Source organism: Aulonocara sp. 'chitande type north' Nkhata Bay, linkage group LG4 (genome assembly GCF_057382095.1).
Source record: "Aulonocara sp. 'chitande type north' Nkhata Bay isolate Kocher_YH1m ecotype deep benthic linkage group LG4, A_spYH_male_GT1.1, whole genome shotgun sequence".
In the NCBI taxonomy this organism is placed as follows: Eukaryota; Metazoa; Chordata; class Actinopteri; order Cichliformes; family Cichlidae; genus Aulonocara; species Aulonocara sp. 'chitande type north' Nkhata Bay.
The window spans coordinates 13310067-13331709 of NC_141347.1; the positions used below are offsets into that span (position 1 = coordinate 13310067).

The window sequence follows — 21643 nt, forward strand, 5'->3', positions numbered from 1 at the left end:
GAGCTTCAACATGCAACAAGAATAATTGGAGATGAGACAAAAAAAAAATTTGAGCATGCAATTTATTGAAAACAACCATTAAATGGAAACAGGCTGCTTTACAGCTGATCTTTAGGACCACACCACCAAAAAAACCTGTAAACCCTCCCAAAACAGAAATCAAGTTCCCTACATGAACTCAGTAATGAGTAGCTCCACTGTTATTGTTGATCACTTCAAAAATTTGTTGCAGCATGCTTGATGCAAGCATTTCCATGAAGTGAGTGGGAACATTTCTGCAAGTGGTGAAGATGGTCACAGGAAGATGGTCTGGAACTGTTGTACACTTTTGTAAACTTCCCTTGCCATTGATCTGAAAAGGTTCTCAATTGGATTTAGATCAGGCGATCACGCAGGATGGTCCAAAAGAGTGATGTTATTCTCCTGGAAGAAGTCCCTCGTCCTGCAGGCATTGTCTACTGTAGCATTGTCCTGTTGAAAAACCCAGTCATTACCACACAGACGAGGGCCCTTAGTCATGAGGGATGCTCTCTGCAACATCTGGACATAGCCAGTGGCTGTTTGACGTAGTAGGCCGTTTTGAGTAGTGGGATCTACTTGTCATGCCAGTAACGTTGGAAACAATCAGGGCCATCAAGGTTACATTTTTTCTCATCAGAGAATAAAGCTTTCTTCCCCCTTTCAATGTCCCATGTTTGGTGCTCTCTTGGAAAGTCCAAACAGTAAGTTCTGTGGCGTTCAAGGAGACAAGGCCATTGAAGACGTTTTTTGTTTTTAAAGCCCTTCAGTGTCAAATGCCATCCGATGGTTAAGGTGCTGCAGTCGGCACCAGTAACGGCCTTAATTTGGGTAGAAGATCGGCCTATGTCTTCACGGACAGCCAATTGGATTCTCCAGCTCAGTGCTGGTGAAATTTTTTGGGGTCTTCCACTTGAGTTTTTTGTTCCATAACCCTCAAGATCATTTAAGAAATTCCAATGACTGTCTTACTGCGTCCCACCTCACCAGCGATGGTGTGCTGCGAGAGACCCCGTTTATGAGGTTCAACAACCCAACCACGTTTAAAAAGGGAAATATTTTGCCTTTTCTGTCAGATTGTCATGACAGTGTGCCTACCTGACAGAAAATTACAATGAAGCCACATGTTTGCACAGATTTGTCTCTTTAAAGGCATGTGGTCTTAAACTTTTGATCAGCTGTAATCAGCCTGTTTGTTTCCGTGTTGTTTTCAATAAATTGCATGCTCAAAACAATGTTTTGTCTCACTCCCAATTCTTCTTGTTGCATGTTGAAGCTCTACTTGGAACCTTGTTAAGATCCAACCATGCAAAACATGATTTTTTTTTGGCCATTTTTCCAAGTGGTCTTAAATTTTGATCGGGACTATATGCAAGGGCACTTGAAAATTATATCAAGCCATAAAATTTAAGGTGTATAATAAAGGTTACATGGACAACCTCATACAGGTTTAACACAGGATGAACCCATAAAGGTTATCAGTGTGGGTAAATAATTTCATTCAGTAAGCACTGGCTTACCAGAGACTGACGCAAGTGTTAAATAGGATTGGTTTGTCAATAGTGATGAGAGGGTGACTGACATGTGGTCCAGTCCATACACCTTTTTTCTTTAGTCATGATCACCTGCTGAGCCAAGTGTGGATTACAGCAGACAGACACCTGAATTCACACACACAAATGACATAACAAAGAAGAAGAACAAGTTTAGAAGCCAATACTTTCATCTTTATTAATCTTGTTCTCATTTTGTTTAAATAAATTTTTTTTATTTTTTATTTGTAAAATCTCAAAACGAAAACACTGAACAGGAGTGTTAAAGCCTGTCTTAATTTAAAACGAATACACAACAACAGAACATTAAAAACGTACGGTAACGCTTACTCTGCATCTGTAAACAACCCATCCCACCCCTCCCTCCCGCTCTACACAGTTTGATAAGATTTTGGCATGTCCATCTTTTTTTCTCGACGCGTATGCCTTCAGCTCTTTGTGTCATCAAAATGTTCTTTTTTTATTATTGCAGGTCGGACAATAAAAAAAGACAAGTCTGCTTTTAAAAAAAAGAAAAAACAACTTCAAATGAGAGAGAAAAGCATTAGTGCGAATATTTCTTAACACACAGTCAGCAGTATACTGAATGCACTCAAAAACATTTTTGTATAGACCTTCTGTATAAGTAAGCAGCCTTGCCCACATTATGACAGGCATTAACATGCACACACATCATCCTCACATTCACGCACACGCGCACTCACGCATGACAACTGCGGTGGTTTAATCCACTTACTTGGTCTCAGTCTCACTCACGCTCAGTGTGTACGACACTACGCGTGCACACAGTATCAACACATGGAGAAATGCATCATAGCCTCAAACTGCCTGCAATTTAACATTTATCACTGCAACAGTAACAACCATGTTCAAGAGAGAATAACAGAGAAAAAGAGTGCGTGAGATACAACAGTAGGAGGTCAGCATTTTGAAAACAGAACAATGACATTTCAGTATTTTCACTGTTTAAAAATTAAAACCATACAAACAAAAACAAAACAGAAAACAAACTTAACATACACAGTAAGATACAGTTCTGCTGTCAATCAGAGCTGTTTGCATGGGTTTGGATTCGATCTCCATCTTTAAGGGGATGTGAATACAAACTGCACTTTAAACCTCACATCATGTAGTAGTTTTAAGTTCTCTTTTACGATGAAAGTAATGCTGTTTACAGTGCCTATCTGTCTGAAGGCTTCTCTGTATTTGGTGTGTGCATGTGTATGTAAATCTGCTGAAAAGTCACCTATTTACTAAGCACATTGCAATCCAGTCAAGTCTTTCAGACCAACTGACTTTTCATTCTTTTTTTTTTTTTTTTTTCAGGATTCAAGTCTAAGCAGTTGAAATCTTCATCTGTGGAAAAAAGGCTGTATACACATCTAACAGTCCCTGCATTTGTTTTATATAATAGCTTAAGTCTGGCCACGAGAATGTGTGTAAGCATGTCTCACATTTCTGCTTTGTGTGTGCACATAAATTTGCATACTACGTATACGTATGCACACGTGTGTATATGTGTAGTACATTTATATGCATACCATGTAATGCGTGTGTGTGTATGTGTATATGTGTGTGTGCGCGTGTGCCATAGTAAGTACATATGAATCCCAGTGTATGCTGTATCAGTGTGTCCAAACCTACACGTACAAATGGAAGCGGGGGGGGGAATCCTCAGATGGAATCGGTTCCTCCCCCCAGTAGGTCGCCAGGCAACAATCCAGCAGGGCTGTCCATTTGGTGCCTTTCCTCCATCTGCGGTGCCCCCCACAGGCTGCTGCTGGGGTATCCTGCAGTCATGCCTCCCCAAAGCCCAGACCTCCCAGACTCTACTCCCCCGACACCTCCTCCCTCCCCAGCCCCGTTGGTGCTCCACTGGGAAAATATCCCCAGCCCGGGTCCTTGGGCTGAGGAGCTCTCTGAAGAACTACCTGTACCATCAAGACTCTGCCAGCCAGAGCCAGAGGACCTAACTCCAGCTAGAACTGCTGCTCCACTCTCTCCTCCACTGCCATTTCCGTTTCCACCTGAAGTTGCCCCCACAGCTGCCCGCTCGCTCCCCGGAGAACTTCCTCCACTGCTGGCCACCACAGTTGTGCCTGTTCCGGATGAACCCTGTGCCCCACCGGTCGCTGCCCCTCCTGAGCTGGCTCCCTCTGCCCCTCCGGCCTGGGAATGTGCAACATAGCGAGCAACCTCTTCTTCGCTCACAAACTCCGCCAGGATCGTGGTGTTGCCCAGGACACACCTGTTTAAGAAAATTATAAGACAAGGTTCTTCAGGTCAGTATGTGCAGAATTACCGTTTGCTTCACGCGGAGCAGTGAGGGTATAGGTAAACTTACATGTGCAGTGCACCCTGGGCCTTGGCTGCTTCCTGCCGGGTGCTGTAACGAATCAGAGCACTGCCCTGGGTCAGGCCAAGGTGGAAGGTCAGCAGGGGGCCATGCTGCATACAGATAGTCCTCAGCGTGGAGCCATCAATCTACAGGGAAGAGGGAATAATTGTATAGATACCGTATAGGATTAGACTCTGGAGGGTGTTTGTCATATTTAGAAGGACCAATTTTGGTGAAAAATCTGTTACTGTGAAGAGACTCTTGATTTCTGAGGAACCCAAACATAACGCAAGACTTTTGATTAGAAAAGATTACTGATAGTCACTTTGTTGCAATGATAGAGGTAAAAGTAAGGAGCGAGGAGTTATATTACATCGACCAATGTCCTCAGCAGAACGCGTGGATGTGTGATGTAACGTTCATAGGGCAATTATCCACTATCTTGAGTGATCACTTATCGGGCCAGAGAAAGGTCAGGTAAGGAGGCCACACAACAATGATTATGTACATGAAAAACTGTGCACTAATAAATAATGTGAGTGGTAAGGTGTGGCTTTATGACATGTAATAAAGTTACATTTACAGTAAGATCTTCAAGTTGTGCAAGCCTGCACGGGAGATTCTAACAAGAACAAACTTGGTCTTACTCTGGAAAACACTTTAATTTCTATGATTTTCACAGAGGAAGTCGTGGAAGTCTCATTTATACAAGCTCTAATTGCTTAAATGGCTCATCCAACTTGGCAATCAAATTACAGCTGGGTCATTCATGGGTCCGTGTAATTTGCATAGGACAGAGTGAAGGGGAATGCAAATGAATGAGAAAAGCAGTTTAAAGTGCCTAAACCCTGACCGATCTGTACATGTAGCTGTTAATATGGTCTAAGTATTTATGGCCATGATCAATTCTGTTGTGTCAAAGAGGTTTAACCCGTGAACACATGAAGTACTTAAGAAAATCGATTTTTAAAACTGAGGCCTTCAATGAACCATTCGAGGTAAAAACAAAAAACACTTTAAATAATTTGAATCGCATCTATAATTTTATCATAGCGTACATTATTCCTCATGACTATTTTATACTACACAAAGTCAATTGTGCACATTTTCATGTTGCATATGTAAACAGCTATGGTTTAGATACCTGCCTAATGAGACAAAGATCCCTGGTTTGAACCCAGGAGACAAATCCCACTGGGATCATTGTCAAGAGTGTTATTCAGTGTTTTTAAAAAAAAAAAAAAAAAAAAAAAAAACCCTTGCCAAATCAAACAGACACCTGCTTTTAAATAAGGGAAGAGCTGAAAGTAGCTACACTGGCTTTGGGTATAGTACTGTATAGCTTCCAGGTTTCTTTTCTTACCAAACAAGTCTATACACTTCGTTTTTTTTGGTTGTTTTTTTTAAACAACCTATTCCTTCATCAACTCTCAAAACAAGTCTCAAATTAACAGGACCCTTTGTTGTGCCACTTACTGTTGCACTCGTTTCTCTTCTTTGTTGTCTGCTTCACTGTGCACCTTTAAAGGTTGTGCAAAGATCACATTCATTTTATTAAACCGGATGATATAGTTCTGCTACTGATGGCAGGGAAAGCTCGTCCTGGTCTGACCACCAGCAGCAGCAGCAGCACCTCTCTGCCTGTTAACGCCTTTATTGCAAAGCCAGAAGAAGAATAAGGGGCGAACAAAGTAATGGCACAGTTACTCTCCTTTTGGAATATGTAATAAAAACCACAAATATATAAATTACACAAATTTTTTATATTAGAGTGTGATTATTACTGAATCATCATAATAAATTTTCCATGTGACTGCTTCACTGATTTTTAAGGTTTTCCAGCTGTAGCTTGATCGGGGGGGGGGGTGTTCATTAATGCCATCACAAATCCCCCCCCCCCCCTCCTCCCCTTTAAATTCCTTCTCTTATGTTTCACAAGAAAAGCTCATCCAAATTCCTTCAAGCTATTAAATTGTCGATCATTATTTTTTCACATAATTATATGAATGACGTGGCGATCATCAAACAAATGCATGAAGTGTGAGACACACTGCTCATACAACACGGTCCTGTTACGATTTTACATCACCCTTTCGCACAAGTTCAGTTTCTGAAGATGGCAATAACTGCCTTGTTTAGTCGTTTCTCAGTGTTTGCTTCTCCTCCTCCTTACCTGAGGGGTCAGGTTGCTCAACAGCAACCAACAGCTGCCTCTGGAGGCTGCACCATCACTCCAAGCTGAGCCTATAAATTAGGGATAAAATGACAAATGTAAGATTTCTTTATTTACACTGACTTCATCCTCTACATCATAAACAGTTAAGCTGTAAACTATGAAGTAAGGTCCCTGTAGAGGTACCTTGCCCAAATCTTGACTCTTGATTAATCCCACCCCCTCCCCAGCTCCGGGCTAACCGAGGGCCACCAGTACCCCATGGCGAGGGTGAGGCTTGCTTCTGATTGGTTAGGCCAGGAGGGGGGCGTGGCAGCTGGGAGCTGTTGCGACTGGTCTTCCACAACTTGTTCTGTCCAATGGGCTCTGGAGGCCAGCTGGGCTTGTAATCAGAGTACTTTCCTAAGAAGGAAAAGGTGAGTGGAAGAAAGAGGCATAAAAAAAAAAAAAAAAAAAAAGAACTCTTAACTTGTAAAACACAGTGCTAACACATGACAGAAACAATATAATGAAGCTAATAAGTCAAAATGTAAATACAGTTTAACAATATCCACCAATCAAAAACCCACCTGTGCTGTGTGCATTGCTGAGGGGGCTGTCTGAGGCACTGTAGGGCCAGGCACCAGGTGAAGGCAGCGAGGTGTTGAGAGAAGGATTTGGCCCTACAAAACATTACAATATTATCTAAACACCACTACACTTCTGAAAAGTTTATACACAAAGGCCATCACCACCCTGAATGCTGTGACTTTGTCATTGCCAAATCATTGTCTTTCATTTTATATTTAAAGCATAGTCTACCACCTCAAATTACCACCTTTGTGTGAGAGAATTTTTATTTGCTTATTTTCTCCATTTTTTTCCTCTCATCTCTTCTACTATTAGTAGTTTTTCCTATTTTATACTATACAGGGTGAGACACTGTTTAAAGCACTAGTGCAGCTTTTTTTGTTGTATATGACAAATGCAGAACTAGGAACCTTAGGGGATGCAGCCACTATAACTTATACTGATTAAGAAAAAGCAGCAATATGCTTAAAATTGCTTTATCCGGTCCTGAGCTTGGCATAGCAGACAACTGTAGGCTACAAGAGAAACAGACAAAATAAAAATGTCATTTTCAGATCAGAGTCCCTGTTTTCTGGGATTTTTTGTTTTTAGTTGGTAGAAATCTGTGAAAGAGAGCCAAACTAACAGCTCTGTAGTAAGAACTAACACAAAAGAAATGCCTGCCATATAAAATAATCACCAGCTGACAGCTATAACAGTAAGTGGTGAAAAGATTTAGTACTTAGCCTTAATCCTCGTAGGGATGAGCTGCAGCCTTCAAAGGGGAACTTAGATTGTAATGCAGTCTATTAACAACTGCACCTTTAGTGATATAGCAGATTAGACGGCAGAATTTCAGATTCATGTTCATTCTCAAAATGACTAATCATTAGCACAGTGAGTCCCTGTAATCTATTCTGGGCTTTATTTGGGACAGAAGCAGAGTTCTTGTAATACAAATCATAATACCAGAGTCAAAACCAACACCTATGCTCGTCAAAACTTCAAATACCTATGTTGTCTCGCAGTAACTGGTGGTCAGAGTCGTTGAGGCTTGGGGATCCTGGGGAGCCAAGGACACTACCAGGGGTCATATAGGGATCAGACTCTGGGTCTCCACTGTTCTGTATGCCCTTCCAGGGCACACCGGGCTGGAATTCTGTAATTACGGAGGAAATACAACAAAAAACAAAACCCCGATTAACAAATATGCCGTGCAAAACAGTCCAACTTAATAACCGTGTGCCTGCAGGGTTTGTTAACTATGCTGGCTCCAAGTCTTCAACTTAAGTACTACACATACTGGATGTCCCCAGCATTAGAAGCAAATTATTTATTTTAGTTATTAAGATGAAAAACAGCTGTTTTGGTAAGTAGCAGACAAAAAAAAAAAAAACAAAAAAAAAAAACAGAAAAAAAACCACTCACCTGGAGGCCAGCTTGATGTGGCAGATTTGTTCCCCATTTTACTACCAGGGGTGCGGTGCCAGCTGTCTGCAGAGCCCTGAGGGGGAATCCCCAAACCATCACTTCCCAGCATTTCATACTGGGAGTAAGGAGACCCTCCTCTAACCTTTACAGCACTGGGTAAAGGGCCTTTAAAAATGGGACATGACAGAGAAAGGAGGTCAGACAGACTGACATGAATATGTTTCGCAACATTTTGGTTCACAGCGGCTCATTCAGATACACTGTGAACAAAGATGATTACCAGACCAGTTGCTGACCATCTGTTTACTTACCGTTCTTGTGAATGGTTGAGTCGGGGGGAGAGGGAGCTGGCGAGTGTCCCTCCATCATCCATTTAAAGCGGGACTGCTGTCCTCCTAGATCCTTCATCCCTCCCATCATGGGACCGAGCTCCAGTCCTGACAGGTTACTTCCAGGAGTAAGCCCTGGCAAGATGGAAAAAAAAAAAAGTGTCAGCTTTAATGCGCACATAATATTTTGATAGTCAGAGCCTTGAGCTTTCAGCATTTCTTCTTCACTCAATATTTACACACCACTCTGCATTTAACCATTGTTATTATTAATCTCTGGCTCTCTTCCACAGTGTGCCTTTTATCCCGTCTCCCTCTCCTCACCCACTACTGGTCACAGCAGATGGATTTGCCTTTCCAAGGCAATTGTTGGGATTTTCTGTCTATTATTGTAGGGTCTTCACCTTACAATATAAAGCGCCTTTAGGTGACTGTTGTGATATTTGGTGCTATAAAAAAATTAAATAAAACTGAATATTATGCAAATCCGGGGAGCGCTGAATTTACACCTAACCACAAGCACTCACCAGAGTACATCCCTGGTGTTTTGGTGTGAAGGTCTGATAAGGTTCCCCCAATTCCAGGATGTGGAACAGGGTCTACCATGGCCTGTTTGGATAGGCCTCCTCCCAGGTGAGAGGGGGACAGTTTGGAACTCCCTCCTGGTGCTGCTCCTCCAACTCCACCCTGCTGATGCTGTCTCTGTTGCTGCAGAATAGCCATAATCCTCGCCAGCTGACAAGATGAAATTTAAAAAAGTACAGTTGAATAGTCACCACTAATCAATATTTATATTACATAGTTTCACATATTCTAGTCTGACGTGACTGAAGCAAACACTAGTGTCACATCTGTCACCAAAGGTTAAAAATAAAGTGATGGTTCTGAACTACACCTCAGCTAATTAGCCTAACAGAACTTCTGAGTATTTCTGACCACATTTTACAGAGTACTATTTATAGTGTTGTTACTGCTCTGATGGCATTTTATTGGCATGCACGCTCACCTGCTGTGGGTCTGGCTGCTGCCTGAGAGGCTGAGGCTGAGGGAACTTCCTCTGGTTCTGCAGAAACTGCTGCTGCTGCTGTTGCTGCTGCTGCTGTTGTAGCAGGAACTGACAAGCCTGTGTGTTGGCGGACAAACAAAACAAAACACAGCTGTTTTCACAAACATTTTAATCCATTACAAAGTGACATTATTTAGTCTACATCTTCTGCTTCGACATCAATGTTTTCCACTATAAACTAATAAGAAAAACTACTGACAATCAATCGATGACGTATCATTCAGGCACTTACCAGATGGAACTGCTGCATTGGGGGGTAAATGTTGCTGAGCATTGCTAGCTGCTGTGGGGAAATCTGGGGAGGGAACACGCCTCCGCCAACCCCTCCGACACTTCCAACACCACCGACACCTCCTACTCCTCCAACTACACCACCCACACTTCCACCAGGAGAGGGCATCTGCTTCAGCATAGGACCCGGCACCTGCAAGCCACAAGAATTCACAAGTATATGGGTGCTGAAAGACACTCCAGGCAAAGCACGTTATGAGAAACAGGGACACTATCAATAAGCCCTGTCAGGTTTCCAGCAGTGCAGGATAAGCTGGAGCATCGAAACCAAACGCAAGAAATGTATGAAAGCCCTGTCAAAAACTGATATTCAGTTTAAAAACATTTCAAATTGGTGTCACATTTACATGAGGCAGATTATGTGCCTGTATCACATGTGCTAGTGCATACTGCAGTGACTCTGCACGCTGTAGGCAGGCAGCTTCTAGTTCGATAAAACTGAAATTTTTATAGTCTGTGATTGCAGAATATGACTAAATATTAGTTGGCGACTAGAGCAGGGCGATATGGCCAAAAATATTTATCACGATATATATTTGAAAATTTGCGATAACGATATAACCGACGATATAATTGATGCGAGACAAAATACAACTCCACAACATTACTAGCGCAAAAAGACAACCTTCCATTTATTTTCACTTAAACAAGAAGCTGGTTTTTATGTACATTAAAGCTTTATAAAAATGTAACAGTGCAAATGCAAATTCCTTGCTGAAAGTTTAACCAAAAGGCATTTCCAGTGGAAATGGGCTGACATATCCTGAGCATAACCATGTATAATATCCACTGAAGTTAAAAAGAGGTGCTTTGCAACATTAAACTGCAGTGTGCAGTACGCATTTTTCGGACCATAAGGTGCACGGGATTATAAGGCACATTAAGCGAAACAAAGCAGTCAGATAAATCAAACTTTATTAAACTCATTCTTCTTGCTTCCTCCACTTCTGTACCATTGATTCATTAATGTTGAATTCTCTGGCAGCTGCTCTATTCCCATGTTGTTGCAGTATATTAATGACTAACCTCGTATTGTGGATGGATTATCTCAGTTGTTCTCCTGACTGAAGTTTGGTCCGTTTACAGTATCCTGCCATGCGATTGCATTTGTCTCTAACCATGAAGAACCTTCACGTTAACTTTTATAAGTGGAAAAGTGTTAGTGTTCGTCCTCCAGCTTCACTGTTTATGTTATGCTAACATAGCTGTGTCGCTAGCGATCACGTAGCACATCATTATATACCAGCTAGCCCAACTTCAGTAACCCTACAAACGTCACTGCTGTTTAGTTTCCTGTCTTCATTTATGTTGGAAGTGATAGCAGAGCTGTACGTTTGATTTTTTTTCAGAAATCTCTCAGTCAGAACATGCAATATCATGCTTAGGTAACTAGCGAAACTAGCGAGCTAACTTCCGCTAGCTTCCTGCTAACTTCTAACTCCGTTAAATGTAATAACTTTTGTTTTCATGGATGCCTGGAAGTTAAACTTTATAGTTACACCTGGTAAAGCAGCAATGCTGATCGTTTTATTAAAGATGAAAGAATTTAGACAGTTTTTAACTCTAAGTGATGCTGCAGTGTTGTTTGACCTGAAGAATTACGGAGTTTAGGACCCAGATTACTCCCAGATTTAAGAGCATCTTAGTCCGACAAATATGACAATAACAACAGCCGCTTGCATGTTCTGCAAAAAAATGTGCTTTGTTGTGTATCTGACGGACAAACACCAAACCAGTTCCACATCACTGAAGTTGCACCATTTTTACAAACCAATTCTGGTTCATCTGTTTCACTCAATCGGCCATGTGCGTATGAAAACAAAGGCACTGCGCATGCGCGTTTTACTCCCATTCTATCGCGATATTTCATTTTCCTATCGTTGCCTAACATTATACCGGTATTACCGTGAACGGTATAATATGGCCCAGCCCTATTGGCGACGCCATTATAATTACTTTAATAAGTGGTGGGAGTAGTCAGTAAAATAACTAAGCTAAAGTTTAATTAGTTGTTAAAAATAATATAATTATATTATATATAATTTAATATTAACTAACCAACTGTAATGCTATAATTTGTTTATGTCATGTATAGTGAAAATCAATTGTTTTCTTTACTTAATGTCACGTACAGGTTTCAGTTACCTTCATAAAATTGGCACAAAGTTTAATGGACTATGTTATTATATATATTTAATAATTATGTATAAACTCTTCTCAAAAAACTTGTGAGACCACCAGATGTGTGAGGTTAGCTGACCTTGATGACCCATTGCTCTGCATTTGTATAAGATATCCAATATACCAAAAAAACCAAACCAAACCTTGTACAAACAGCTTCATCATAATTAATAACAACAGGAAACAAACCTGAGCAGACAGGAACGGATGAGGCACTTGTGCACGTAACCCCTGGGAGGGGTTCATCGAATGCATGCCAGGCTGGTGCATCCCTCGAGGCTGAGACATCCCTCCACCACCACTGACAAACACTCCGTGGCCACCCATCTGGAACAGAATAGAAACAATTTACAACTAAAGCCAGGGCTCTCGAAGTGTGGCCAGTGGAGGCCCTTGGTAACATTCTGTGCAGTCCCTGAGCACAGCAAGAGAAAACGAAGTATCCACAATTCATATCATCCTATCTTTAAAAGGAAAGGAGCATTTCTCTTCAATTTCAGCTCCATGGTTCTACCTGCCATAATTGATTAAATCTACATAGCACTGATAAAGCTTGCCAAAGTGTAGAAGTGCCACTTTACATCTAAAAACTTTCCAGCTTCCTTAACCCTTTAAGACCTACCATAGAACCAAGTCTGCCAGAGCTTATATTATATTTTTACATGCTGTGGAGCCATTTTTGGGAGCATTTCAAGTTGATATACATCAATACAACTATTATAGCCCAGATTTTAATAATATGTATTCATTAAGTGCATAGTAATTACATAAATTGCAAAAAAGTGCAATAAACTACAAAAAAATTGAAAATCGTTTTTGCTTTTTTAACATATATTTGTAGTTAGAGAAATTTAAGAGGCTTATCCCTCAAAACTGTAAATACAAAAAAGTTGCACAAAATAGTTTCCCACCACAGGAAATTTATTTTAAGTGTCTTCATAGTTTTATTTTTGAAATACACCAATTTATGCAGGAAAAACGAAAATAAATATTATACTGCAAATTTGCAAAAAAGCAGCATATGCATCAAAATAAACTATTTCCAGCAGTGCAATATGAGTCGTAAGCATCCCAGAAACGACACAGAAAGTCATAAAGTCAAAGATAACTTTTAAAAAGACCAGTATAGGCCCTGAGGCCCTGATGGTAAAAAAGACTACATTTCCGCGAAAATGACGTCACTTCCGGTTTCGGGCAGGTAATGGCGGAAATGCAAAAGTTCGCGCTGACGTCTATTCCAACGTAGGAAGTGTTATGAACAGCTGATCGGATCGGCAAAGCGTGTTTCTGGAATATTATGTTTTTGTTCCTGCAAGCGCTTTTTATGCAGTTTTTGCAAAGCTTTATGTGGAAGGAAACCGTGACCTAGGACAAGCTGATGGCATGAGATGTAAGTACAACTCCTCCGGTTTCATATGCAAAAAAAAATTTTGCGCTAGCTTACGTGGTTGCAGTGCTACCGGGATTTAAAAATAGTTACGCAAAACAGAGCGTGCCCGCTCCGATCGGCTCTAAAGGGTTAATTGGTCATTAAAACCCTTACTTTATTTGTGGTAATATTTTATAACACTCAGTCGATACTGTGAGTACTAAAGTTCAAATTATTCAAACTGACAGCTACCTTTGTTCTTATAATAATTAAAGACTACTTAACACTCCCAACACACCTTTTCACCATAGGGCCCCATGTCAACAGGGCCCATATCTTTGGAACTAGGCATGCGGTAACCACCTCCACCTCTTCCTCCCCTCCGCATTTCTCCATTATAGTCAGTTATTCCTCTCTTGTCTCCTTCCATTTTTTTGTCGACACCTGGATCATCCTAGAGAGAGGTAGAAAAAAGAAAAGAAAATGACCTCACTCTTTAGTAGTACAGTGATAGCACCCTCACTGATAATGTAACCATTATAACAACATTAGTGATAGAGGGGGAAACAAAATCATATCAAATCATACAGCAGCAATGGCACTAAATACATGAAAGCTATAAATCCATCCACTCTCTTCCCTTATCTAATTCAGAGTCAGGGTGGGTGGAGCCTGTCCCAGCTGTCTTAGGGCAAGAGGCGAGTTACACCCTGGACAGGTCACCAGTCTGTCGCAGGACTAACACACAGACAACCATTCGCAATCACATTCACACCTATGGGCAATTTAGAATTACCAATTAACTGAACTCCACTAATTGCATGTCTTTAGACTGTGAGAGGAGAGCTAAAAAAATGTTTTTTCTTAAATAATTATCTTATTCGTATCTTACCAGAATGCCCATATTTGAAAACTGGCGTGACACTGGGTTCATCCAACTGTCCCCTCCTCCGGCCTTTAAGGAAAAAAAAATCCAAACATTACCCTTTAAGTGCTAAACAAAAATCAAAGTGTTTTGTTGCAGTACAATGAACTTCAATTTGTAGTTTATAGCCGTTTGTGTGTCCTTGAATCTTTCTTCCCCACCTTCATGTTTCCTCTTTTCCCCCCATGTGTCTGACCCCAGCCTCCAGAGTTGAAGGAAGAACTGCTTCCCTGTGAGCCTGTGCTGTTCCAGGCTCCGCCACCACCATCTTCTTCCTCATCCCAGCTTGGATGACGGGAAGCTGAAATAGAGTCTCCTTTTCCAATCCAGTTTTCAATAGACTTGGCACCTGCAGTGAAAACAAAACAGATGGTTATGATAAAGTCAGCTGTTTCTCTATTTGGGGATTGTGGAGTTAACATTCATGAAGCCTAGTCATACTAAGAAGTGCAATGTTGCTAAATGTCTGATATGTGGTTGAGGCATCATCAACACATGAAAAACAAAATGCTGGGGTTTTTTTGTTGTTGTTTTTTGTTTTAAATCCTTACCAGGTTTACCAGGGTTGGGTGAAGGATTCCCCCAGCCAGAAGCTTTACCAGGTTCATCTGGATCAACCCAACCTGATGTTGCATCTGAAGCCTGACCCCAAGCTGCCGTACCATTATCCACAGTTTGTACACCTCCTCCCCACATGCCTGCACCTTGATAAAATTAGACATTGTTGTTTAGAAGAAAGTACTACGTAAAAGAAGCTTAATCGTTTATGATTTTAATAGCAAATGTCCATAAGGTTGTTAACAAGGCTGACACTGTGAAATAAAAGCTTTTTCTTACCCATGGCGCCATTGCCAGGAGTTGTGCTGCTGGACTGCATCCCCTGTTGTCTTCTAGGTGGTTGTTGCTGCTGCATGGATGGTGGTGGGGCCTGCTGACTGTGGCTCTGGCCTGAAATTGCACTGTTCTTGTCCCACAAGTTCACGTTCTTGGTGTTGTAGCGGTTTGGGTCTCCCCAGGCTGATGTGCCATCGTCGATTTCCATTTTGCGGCTGATGGACTGAGGGGAGGGCTCTTCCCAGCCGCTGGGTTCTAGGGTGTCACTACTGCCACCTCCGGAGATTTGGGGAATCGGGCCAGAGGTCCAGCCTGAACTTTGGTTCTGATTCTTGGAAGGTGGACCTCCACCTCCAACATTTGGCCGGCTGTTCCACCCTCCTTGTATGGGACCTCCTGGTGGTTGCTGACCCTGTGATTGGTGCTGCTGCTGATTTGGGGCTTTCATTGGTGTCGCTTGGCTGTTTGGTATCTGTGCTGCTGCTGTATGGGGCTTTGTACTCCCCCAGTCCGGGTGGGATTTGACGCCACCCCCATCTCCCCATCCTCCTCGCTGAGACCCTCCTTCATCCGATGCACCCCAGGAAGATCCCTCATCAGAGTTGCTCCCACCTCTACTCCTCCCATCTCCCCACCCACCTCCAGGTGTAGAATCTCTCTGTCTCCAGTCTCCTCCCCCCCAACCACTTGTCTCCCCTCTTCCACCTCCTTTCCACCCCCCTTTTCCTTTATTTTCTGGACCATCTTTCCACCCACTACCCTGTTCTCCTATGTCTCTCCAGTTACCTCCTCTTTGATCCCCCCATTGTTGTTCTTCAGCCCCCCATGTTTTGCCCTGGCTTTCAGGTGGGAGATCACCCCAGCCTCCAGCTGCCTTCCCCTGGCTGCCCTCTAGATCTTCTTCTGGTGATCCCAGCTTCCTTATAGTGCTACTTGGCATATGAGGACCACAGGTGGACTGTGCAGCGCCACCATCCCAGCCATCCCTTACTGTAGAGTTCAGGCTGGTTTCATGGCTGCCACCAGATGTATCATTAGTTACTGAACCAGTGTTAGATGGGTACCTAGGACTGCGAGTAGTGGTAGTGTTCATGGTTGCTGATGAAAACGCAGAGGAAGATGATGTGTTTCTTTCATTTCTGTTTCCGACTCCTGATGAGGTGTCCAGGTCCCAGGCCACATTCTGTCGAATCTGGGTCTGCCCCCAGCCCGTGTTTGACAGAACCTTGGGGTCCAGGTCAGGCCGATTGAGCAAGCTAAGTAAGGCCACTTCAGCATTGGAGGTCTGATGGGAGTGGTGGTGCCCAGATGAGGAATGCTCTTGTTTCTGTTCGCTACCACTCCCTCCTCCACCACTTCCAGCTATGGATCCTCCTCCACTAGAGGATGGTCCTTCACCTCCAGTGCCTCCACCCCATTCCATAACTGCCCCGTCCCCAGTATCAATCCCTTTCTGATTGTCCCAAGCTTTTGTCATAGTTGCAAACTTTGGTGAGGAAGAATCCTCCAAACTGCTGCCAACAACACCAAGGCTGCCTGCACTACTGCTGATGCTGCTCCCCTCTTCTCCTCTTCCACTGGCTATTGCTAAATTACTTGAACTTGCACTTCCTGCAGTTTCACCCCACTCTGCATCTGAACTGCTTCCTTCCCACGGTCCCTGAGATACCACTGGGGTAGTTGAACCACCACCATTTCTCCTGCCCCACCCCGTCTTGTTACCTGGGGTACCAGAGCCCCAAACATTCCCTTCCTGCCCCTGAGCTCCAGTCCCTCCTCCACCCCACCCATCTGCCTGTGAGGCCCCTGCACTGAGGTCAGTGGACACTGGGGGTATGGATCTCCAAGAAGAGCTGGCAGAGGAGGAAGACGTAGAGCCAGAAAGATTACTGCTCCCTTCTCCTTCACTAGCAGCCCCACAATCCCCCTCACTGCCACCTTCTTGATTTGGTCCTGCTTCTCGTGCCGCCCCGCCTGAACCCAGCTCCTGTCCTGGGTTTCCTAAGTGCTGCTGCTGCTGTTCTCCACTCCTGGCACCTGCAGCTGTTTCAGTGTGCTGCTGATAAAGATCAGTTTGATTCACAGATGAAAAAGTGTGAGTGGTGATGAGGGTGGTGTTGGCGGAACATGAGGAAGATGAAGTAACGGATGAGTGTAGTGGAGCACTGTCCCCAGCCGAAGTTGATGTCCCACTCTGCACCAGGGCGGGCCAAGCGGAGGGGTTCATGTCAGGGTTGAAATTGGCACCAGGGACACTGCTGCTGCTGCCACCTACAGGGCTCTCCTGAGGGCTAGGAAGAAGATGGGAGACTTTGGAATTGTAAAATGCTGCTAATCCTAGCCCCGCATCCACCTGAGATGAGGTGGGAGAGACCCATACACCACTGCCGCCACCACCACCACCACTTGACTGAACACATTCGTTTAGTGAGGAAGTGGAGGATAGAGGAGAAGAACGAGGGGGGGAAGGATTGTCCATGTTCCCTGCTCCTCCCTTCTGCTGGATGCTTATCTCACTCCATGAGGCACTACTGTTGTTGTTTCCGGGGCAGTCCTGCACCCCTCCTCCAGCCCCATCGGAACTCACTTTGGCCCCCCCTATAATGGTAGGCCAGTCCTCCAGGTCAGTCCCATCCACAAACACCTTCCCGCAGCCCTGAGAAGAGGACTGGCTGCCAGAGCCTGCCCCCCATGTGGAATTTGCATAAGTTGAAGTAGTAGTAGTAGAAGACGACGGAGCAGCGACACATAATGAGGATGAGGAGGAGTTTGGGGGTGAAGGGGAGGATGAACCCAGGTTGGAATCTACGGAAAAAAATCATGAACAACACTCAAAACTTTCAGAGTTTACTACATGTTGCTAACACTACCTGACTAATAAGAACAGTGAACGTATATCACTACTGTCATGAACAACTTTATAATGAATAAATTAATTGTAAAGGCCACTGATTGATTCTCTTCATTGCGTTATCTGTAAAAATTCACCTTAAAACAAAGTTTCTGTTCTAATGTAGGACAAGACTACTACTGGGTTACTGGACTACCTATTAAACTTGATCGTATGTTCTGAAACATTAACCCACCTGTGCCTCCAGCTGTGTTTGCATTGGGGTTATCTGCTCCCTGTGAGGGAAGAGGTGGGGCGGCCCCCCAGCCGCTGCCTCCTTCAGCCCCTCCAGAGCCCCCCTCACCTCCACCCAGCAGCATGGAGGACAGCGGTGGCTGGCCCCTCTTCAGTAGCACTTTGTGGTCCTGCTGGCAGCGAAATCTTGGTGGAACCTCGCGAGACATGTATCGCTGCTGCTGGGTGGTCTGACTTCCAGAGGGTGAGGTGGAGGGCTGTCCGTTGGCCACAGCAGTCCGCTGCTTTGCATTGTTCCCACCACCAGGAGGAACTTGGGCAGAACCCCCAGCTGCACCAGGACTGGGGGATGAGGGGGCAACAGGGCCAGGGCTGGGGGACACTGAGCCTGGGGTGACAGGTGGCTGGGAACAGGAGGGCTTGGCTGATTCTGGCACTGGCAGAGACACAAATGAGAGAAACCATCACTCTGTAGGTGCGTTACTCAATTTATGATTAGTTTAATAACATTCACTATGGGTCTAACATATATGTATGCATGTGCATAACCACATCCAACAAATTCCCTACGTCGTTACCTCATACTGAAGCTCATTACAGCATATTTAAGAAGAAGAAACAAAGTCATTAAACTGACATGTGGAATACTCAGTGATGGAGGAAGGAAGAGTGACATGAAAAACACATACCTTTGATTTTTTGTTCTGGCACCTAAAAAAGAAGAAAGAAAGAAAGAAAAGAAACTGAGATGTAAAGCAGGAGATAATTAGATTTTTTTTAATGCAAAAAAAGGTTTGCATTCATGTGACTACCTATGTCCACAGGGGACATTCCATATAAAATACCCATCTGAGAAGCTCAGATTTTTGTTCAGTACCTTAAGTTTATTTATGGAAGATATGGGAGATTCTGCCACAATACTCTCAAACTTTTATGAGGTAAAGGCCCTTGAAATAAATAACTTTTGATTTTGATTTTAGAGTGTTATTTTCCAGCCTTTTTTAGTCCTCTACAATACAGGAAGCTGGCCATGTGTGCACAATAAAGCAAACTGCAATTTTATATCTGCTTCAAGTGTCACAATCTAAAGCCAAAATCTTATTTCTGGTCGACTCAACATTTTTCTATGACCAGCATTAACAAAATATATAATGGGATATAATAGCTTCACTAGCAAATATTTACCAATTCAATGTCTATGACACAAAGGAAGAAAAACAATCGTTTGGCATGCTTGGTTTTTGGGAGGGGGTTTATTTCTTTGTGTGTGTGTTTTTTTTTTTTTAATCTTTTTTATCTAAACAGGGCATTTCGGCTAAACTTTCAAGAGTCATACCAATGTGTGGGATAGGCAGCTTGTCAAGTTACAGCATGTTAAAGCAATTTCAGCTCTGAAAATTTCAAATGATGTTATTAGGGCTCAAAAATCTGGCAAATAAACTGTAAATTTTATCAACTCCTGTTCAACACAAACAGTTAGTGATACAGAAACAGACTTTCTGCAAACTAGACAGAGCACAGCTTACCTTCTGAGAGGTTTCCCTTTTCTTTTTATCTTCTTTCTTCTTTTTCTTGTCTTCCATGAACTACTGTTCCCCTTCTTGATTCTCCTGTCTGAAAAGAGAAATATACATGTTCAATTATTTATCTAACTAAAGCCTCAATGAATTTGGCTTGTTGCTTAAAAAGAGAGCATACCATTGTTTCACACACATAAATTCTGGCTCGAAATTTATAACATGCCATCACGAGATCACCGCCAAATGTACTCCTACACAGTCAGTGTTGTAAGAACTGTAACGTTAACCAGAAGCAGACAGCTTGACAACAGCCCTTGGTAGTCTTGTTTCTCACTGCATAATTCATTAACCAGCAAGCAACTGCAATTCAACCAGTGGACAAACAGAGCAGCAGCCAAACAAACATGACTTTATAGTCTACGGCATTTCTGGGAAAAAAGGGAAAAAAACCGGATTTTTTTCCAGGCAGTAAAGTAGGAAGTAAAATGGCTGCAATGACCCAAGGGGTACAAAAGAAAAAGAAATAGCGACCTGTCCACTGTTATGAAGGAGACACTTGTTTATGACCTCCTCACCATGCCAGAAGTAAACAAATGACATATGCAAACGCACAGCTCGCATCTAACAACAAAACAGATGACATTAAAATAGCAAAAACGGCCACAGAGGGAAACATAAAGGGATCCCAGCTTCTACAGAGCTGTAAATGTGACTAGGCCAAGTAATTCTGTTAGCCAAGCTGTTGATAATTAGCCCCACGACACAAAACGCTACTGAATGCTAACCCGACAAGTTACAGCAATGACCCTTCACTGTTTAATGTCGCTCGCTGACATTACAGGTAATGATGAGAAGCACAGCCGGACATCTGCGCAGTACTGGGAGCAAACAACCTGCACCTCATGTAAATATCGGTCGGTAGGGAACAGACCTGCAGTCACGAAGGGGCACCGGGAGAGCAACTGGCTAATGGTAGCGGGTTTTAAAGCAGCTAGGCAGGTGAGCTCTCGCGCTTTGACCCGAGAGCCCGGGCTCGCGGCGGTGAGCTGTCACAGAGGAAGGTGCCTCTGTGGCTCCGCGCGATCGTAACCTGAGCGAAGTTGACTGCTGAGGCACGTCAGGCCCATTATTTCCACACGCTGTCCCCTCCTTTTACACGGTTTATTCTTGTAATTCGTAACGTCACGGCGGGCGCAAAACCCAGGACTAACATGTCAGCGAATACACCGAAAACCAGTCCGTAGCAAGGGGTCGACAGGGCCAAAACACACGACGAACCTGTGACGTTTCCCCAGCTTTTCAACGCCTAACAAGCGAGCCTATTCCAAAAACCGAGAAACCTCGAATGCTCGCCGTGTGAGTGAATAAATACTTCGCGTTTCTACTCGGTACTTCTGTTGTGTGAAGGCCAAACGTCCGTGTTTTAGTACTCACCTCGGGAATCACGCAGGACATAAAGTGCTTCTGTGCAAAAATTCTTGCAAACCTACCGCTAGCAGGTTAGCAAGGTAGCTACCCTAGCGAGCTAGTTCTTCGAGGCTTTCAAGGCTAAATTGAATAAGAAATGACATCACCGAAAGGCGAAATGTTAATCGTAGAAAAACTGAAGAAAGGCGAGTATCCTTTTTTGCGCGACTGTAGCTCTCAAGCTGTAAACAAAACATGCATAACCCCTTGATTACTGTCAGACGGTCTGTGATCGGTTAGTTTACTATCGGCCATTTTGCTTCTGTGTGGAGGTTTTTAGGCAGCGTATTATATCACCAGGCTCGTTGTTGATCAGAGAGGGGAGGAGGAGCAGAGCTCGCGCCTAAACTGTCCACCAGAGGGCGCTTTAACTCTGGAACATGATAACTCTGGAACATGACGTCATGCATAAATAAGTAAACAAATGTGCTGAAAAAACAACAACACAGCAAGCGCCTCCCACCCCACCCCCCCTTTTCCATGTTTGACATTTAATTAGTTTAGATAAAATAAT

The 21643-nt window shown here is 43.3% G+C and overlaps 1 protein-coding gene across 1 annotated transcript; it reads right to left on the reverse strand.

The window, feature by feature from the left end:
• Nucleotides 1-44: 44 nt before the first annotated feature.
• On the reverse strand, nt 45-21414 carry LOC147332128 (trinucleotide repeat-containing gene 6B protein-like). Its single transcript, XM_086288545.1, has 21 exons — nt 21097-21414; nt 19669-19756; nt 18832-18853; nt 18144-18578; nt 15061-17862; nt 14775-14927; nt 14385-14572; nt 14191-14253; nt 13597-13752; nt 12119-12256; nt 9690-9881; nt 9398-9514; nt 8919-9126; nt 8374-8526; nt 8060-8227; nt 7644-7790; nt 6652-6744; nt 6269-6484; nt 6083-6153; nt 3916-4055; nt 45-3819 (listed from the first exon to the last, which is right to left on the reverse strand). The coding sequence occupies exons 2-21, from the start codon at nt 19723-19725 to the stop codon at nt 3246-3248; spliced, it is 6093 nt and encodes a 2030-aa protein (XP_086144671.1). The 5' UTR covers nt 19726-19756; nt 21097-21414; the 3' UTR covers nt 45-3245.
• Nucleotides 21415-21643: the final 229 nt, after the last annotated feature.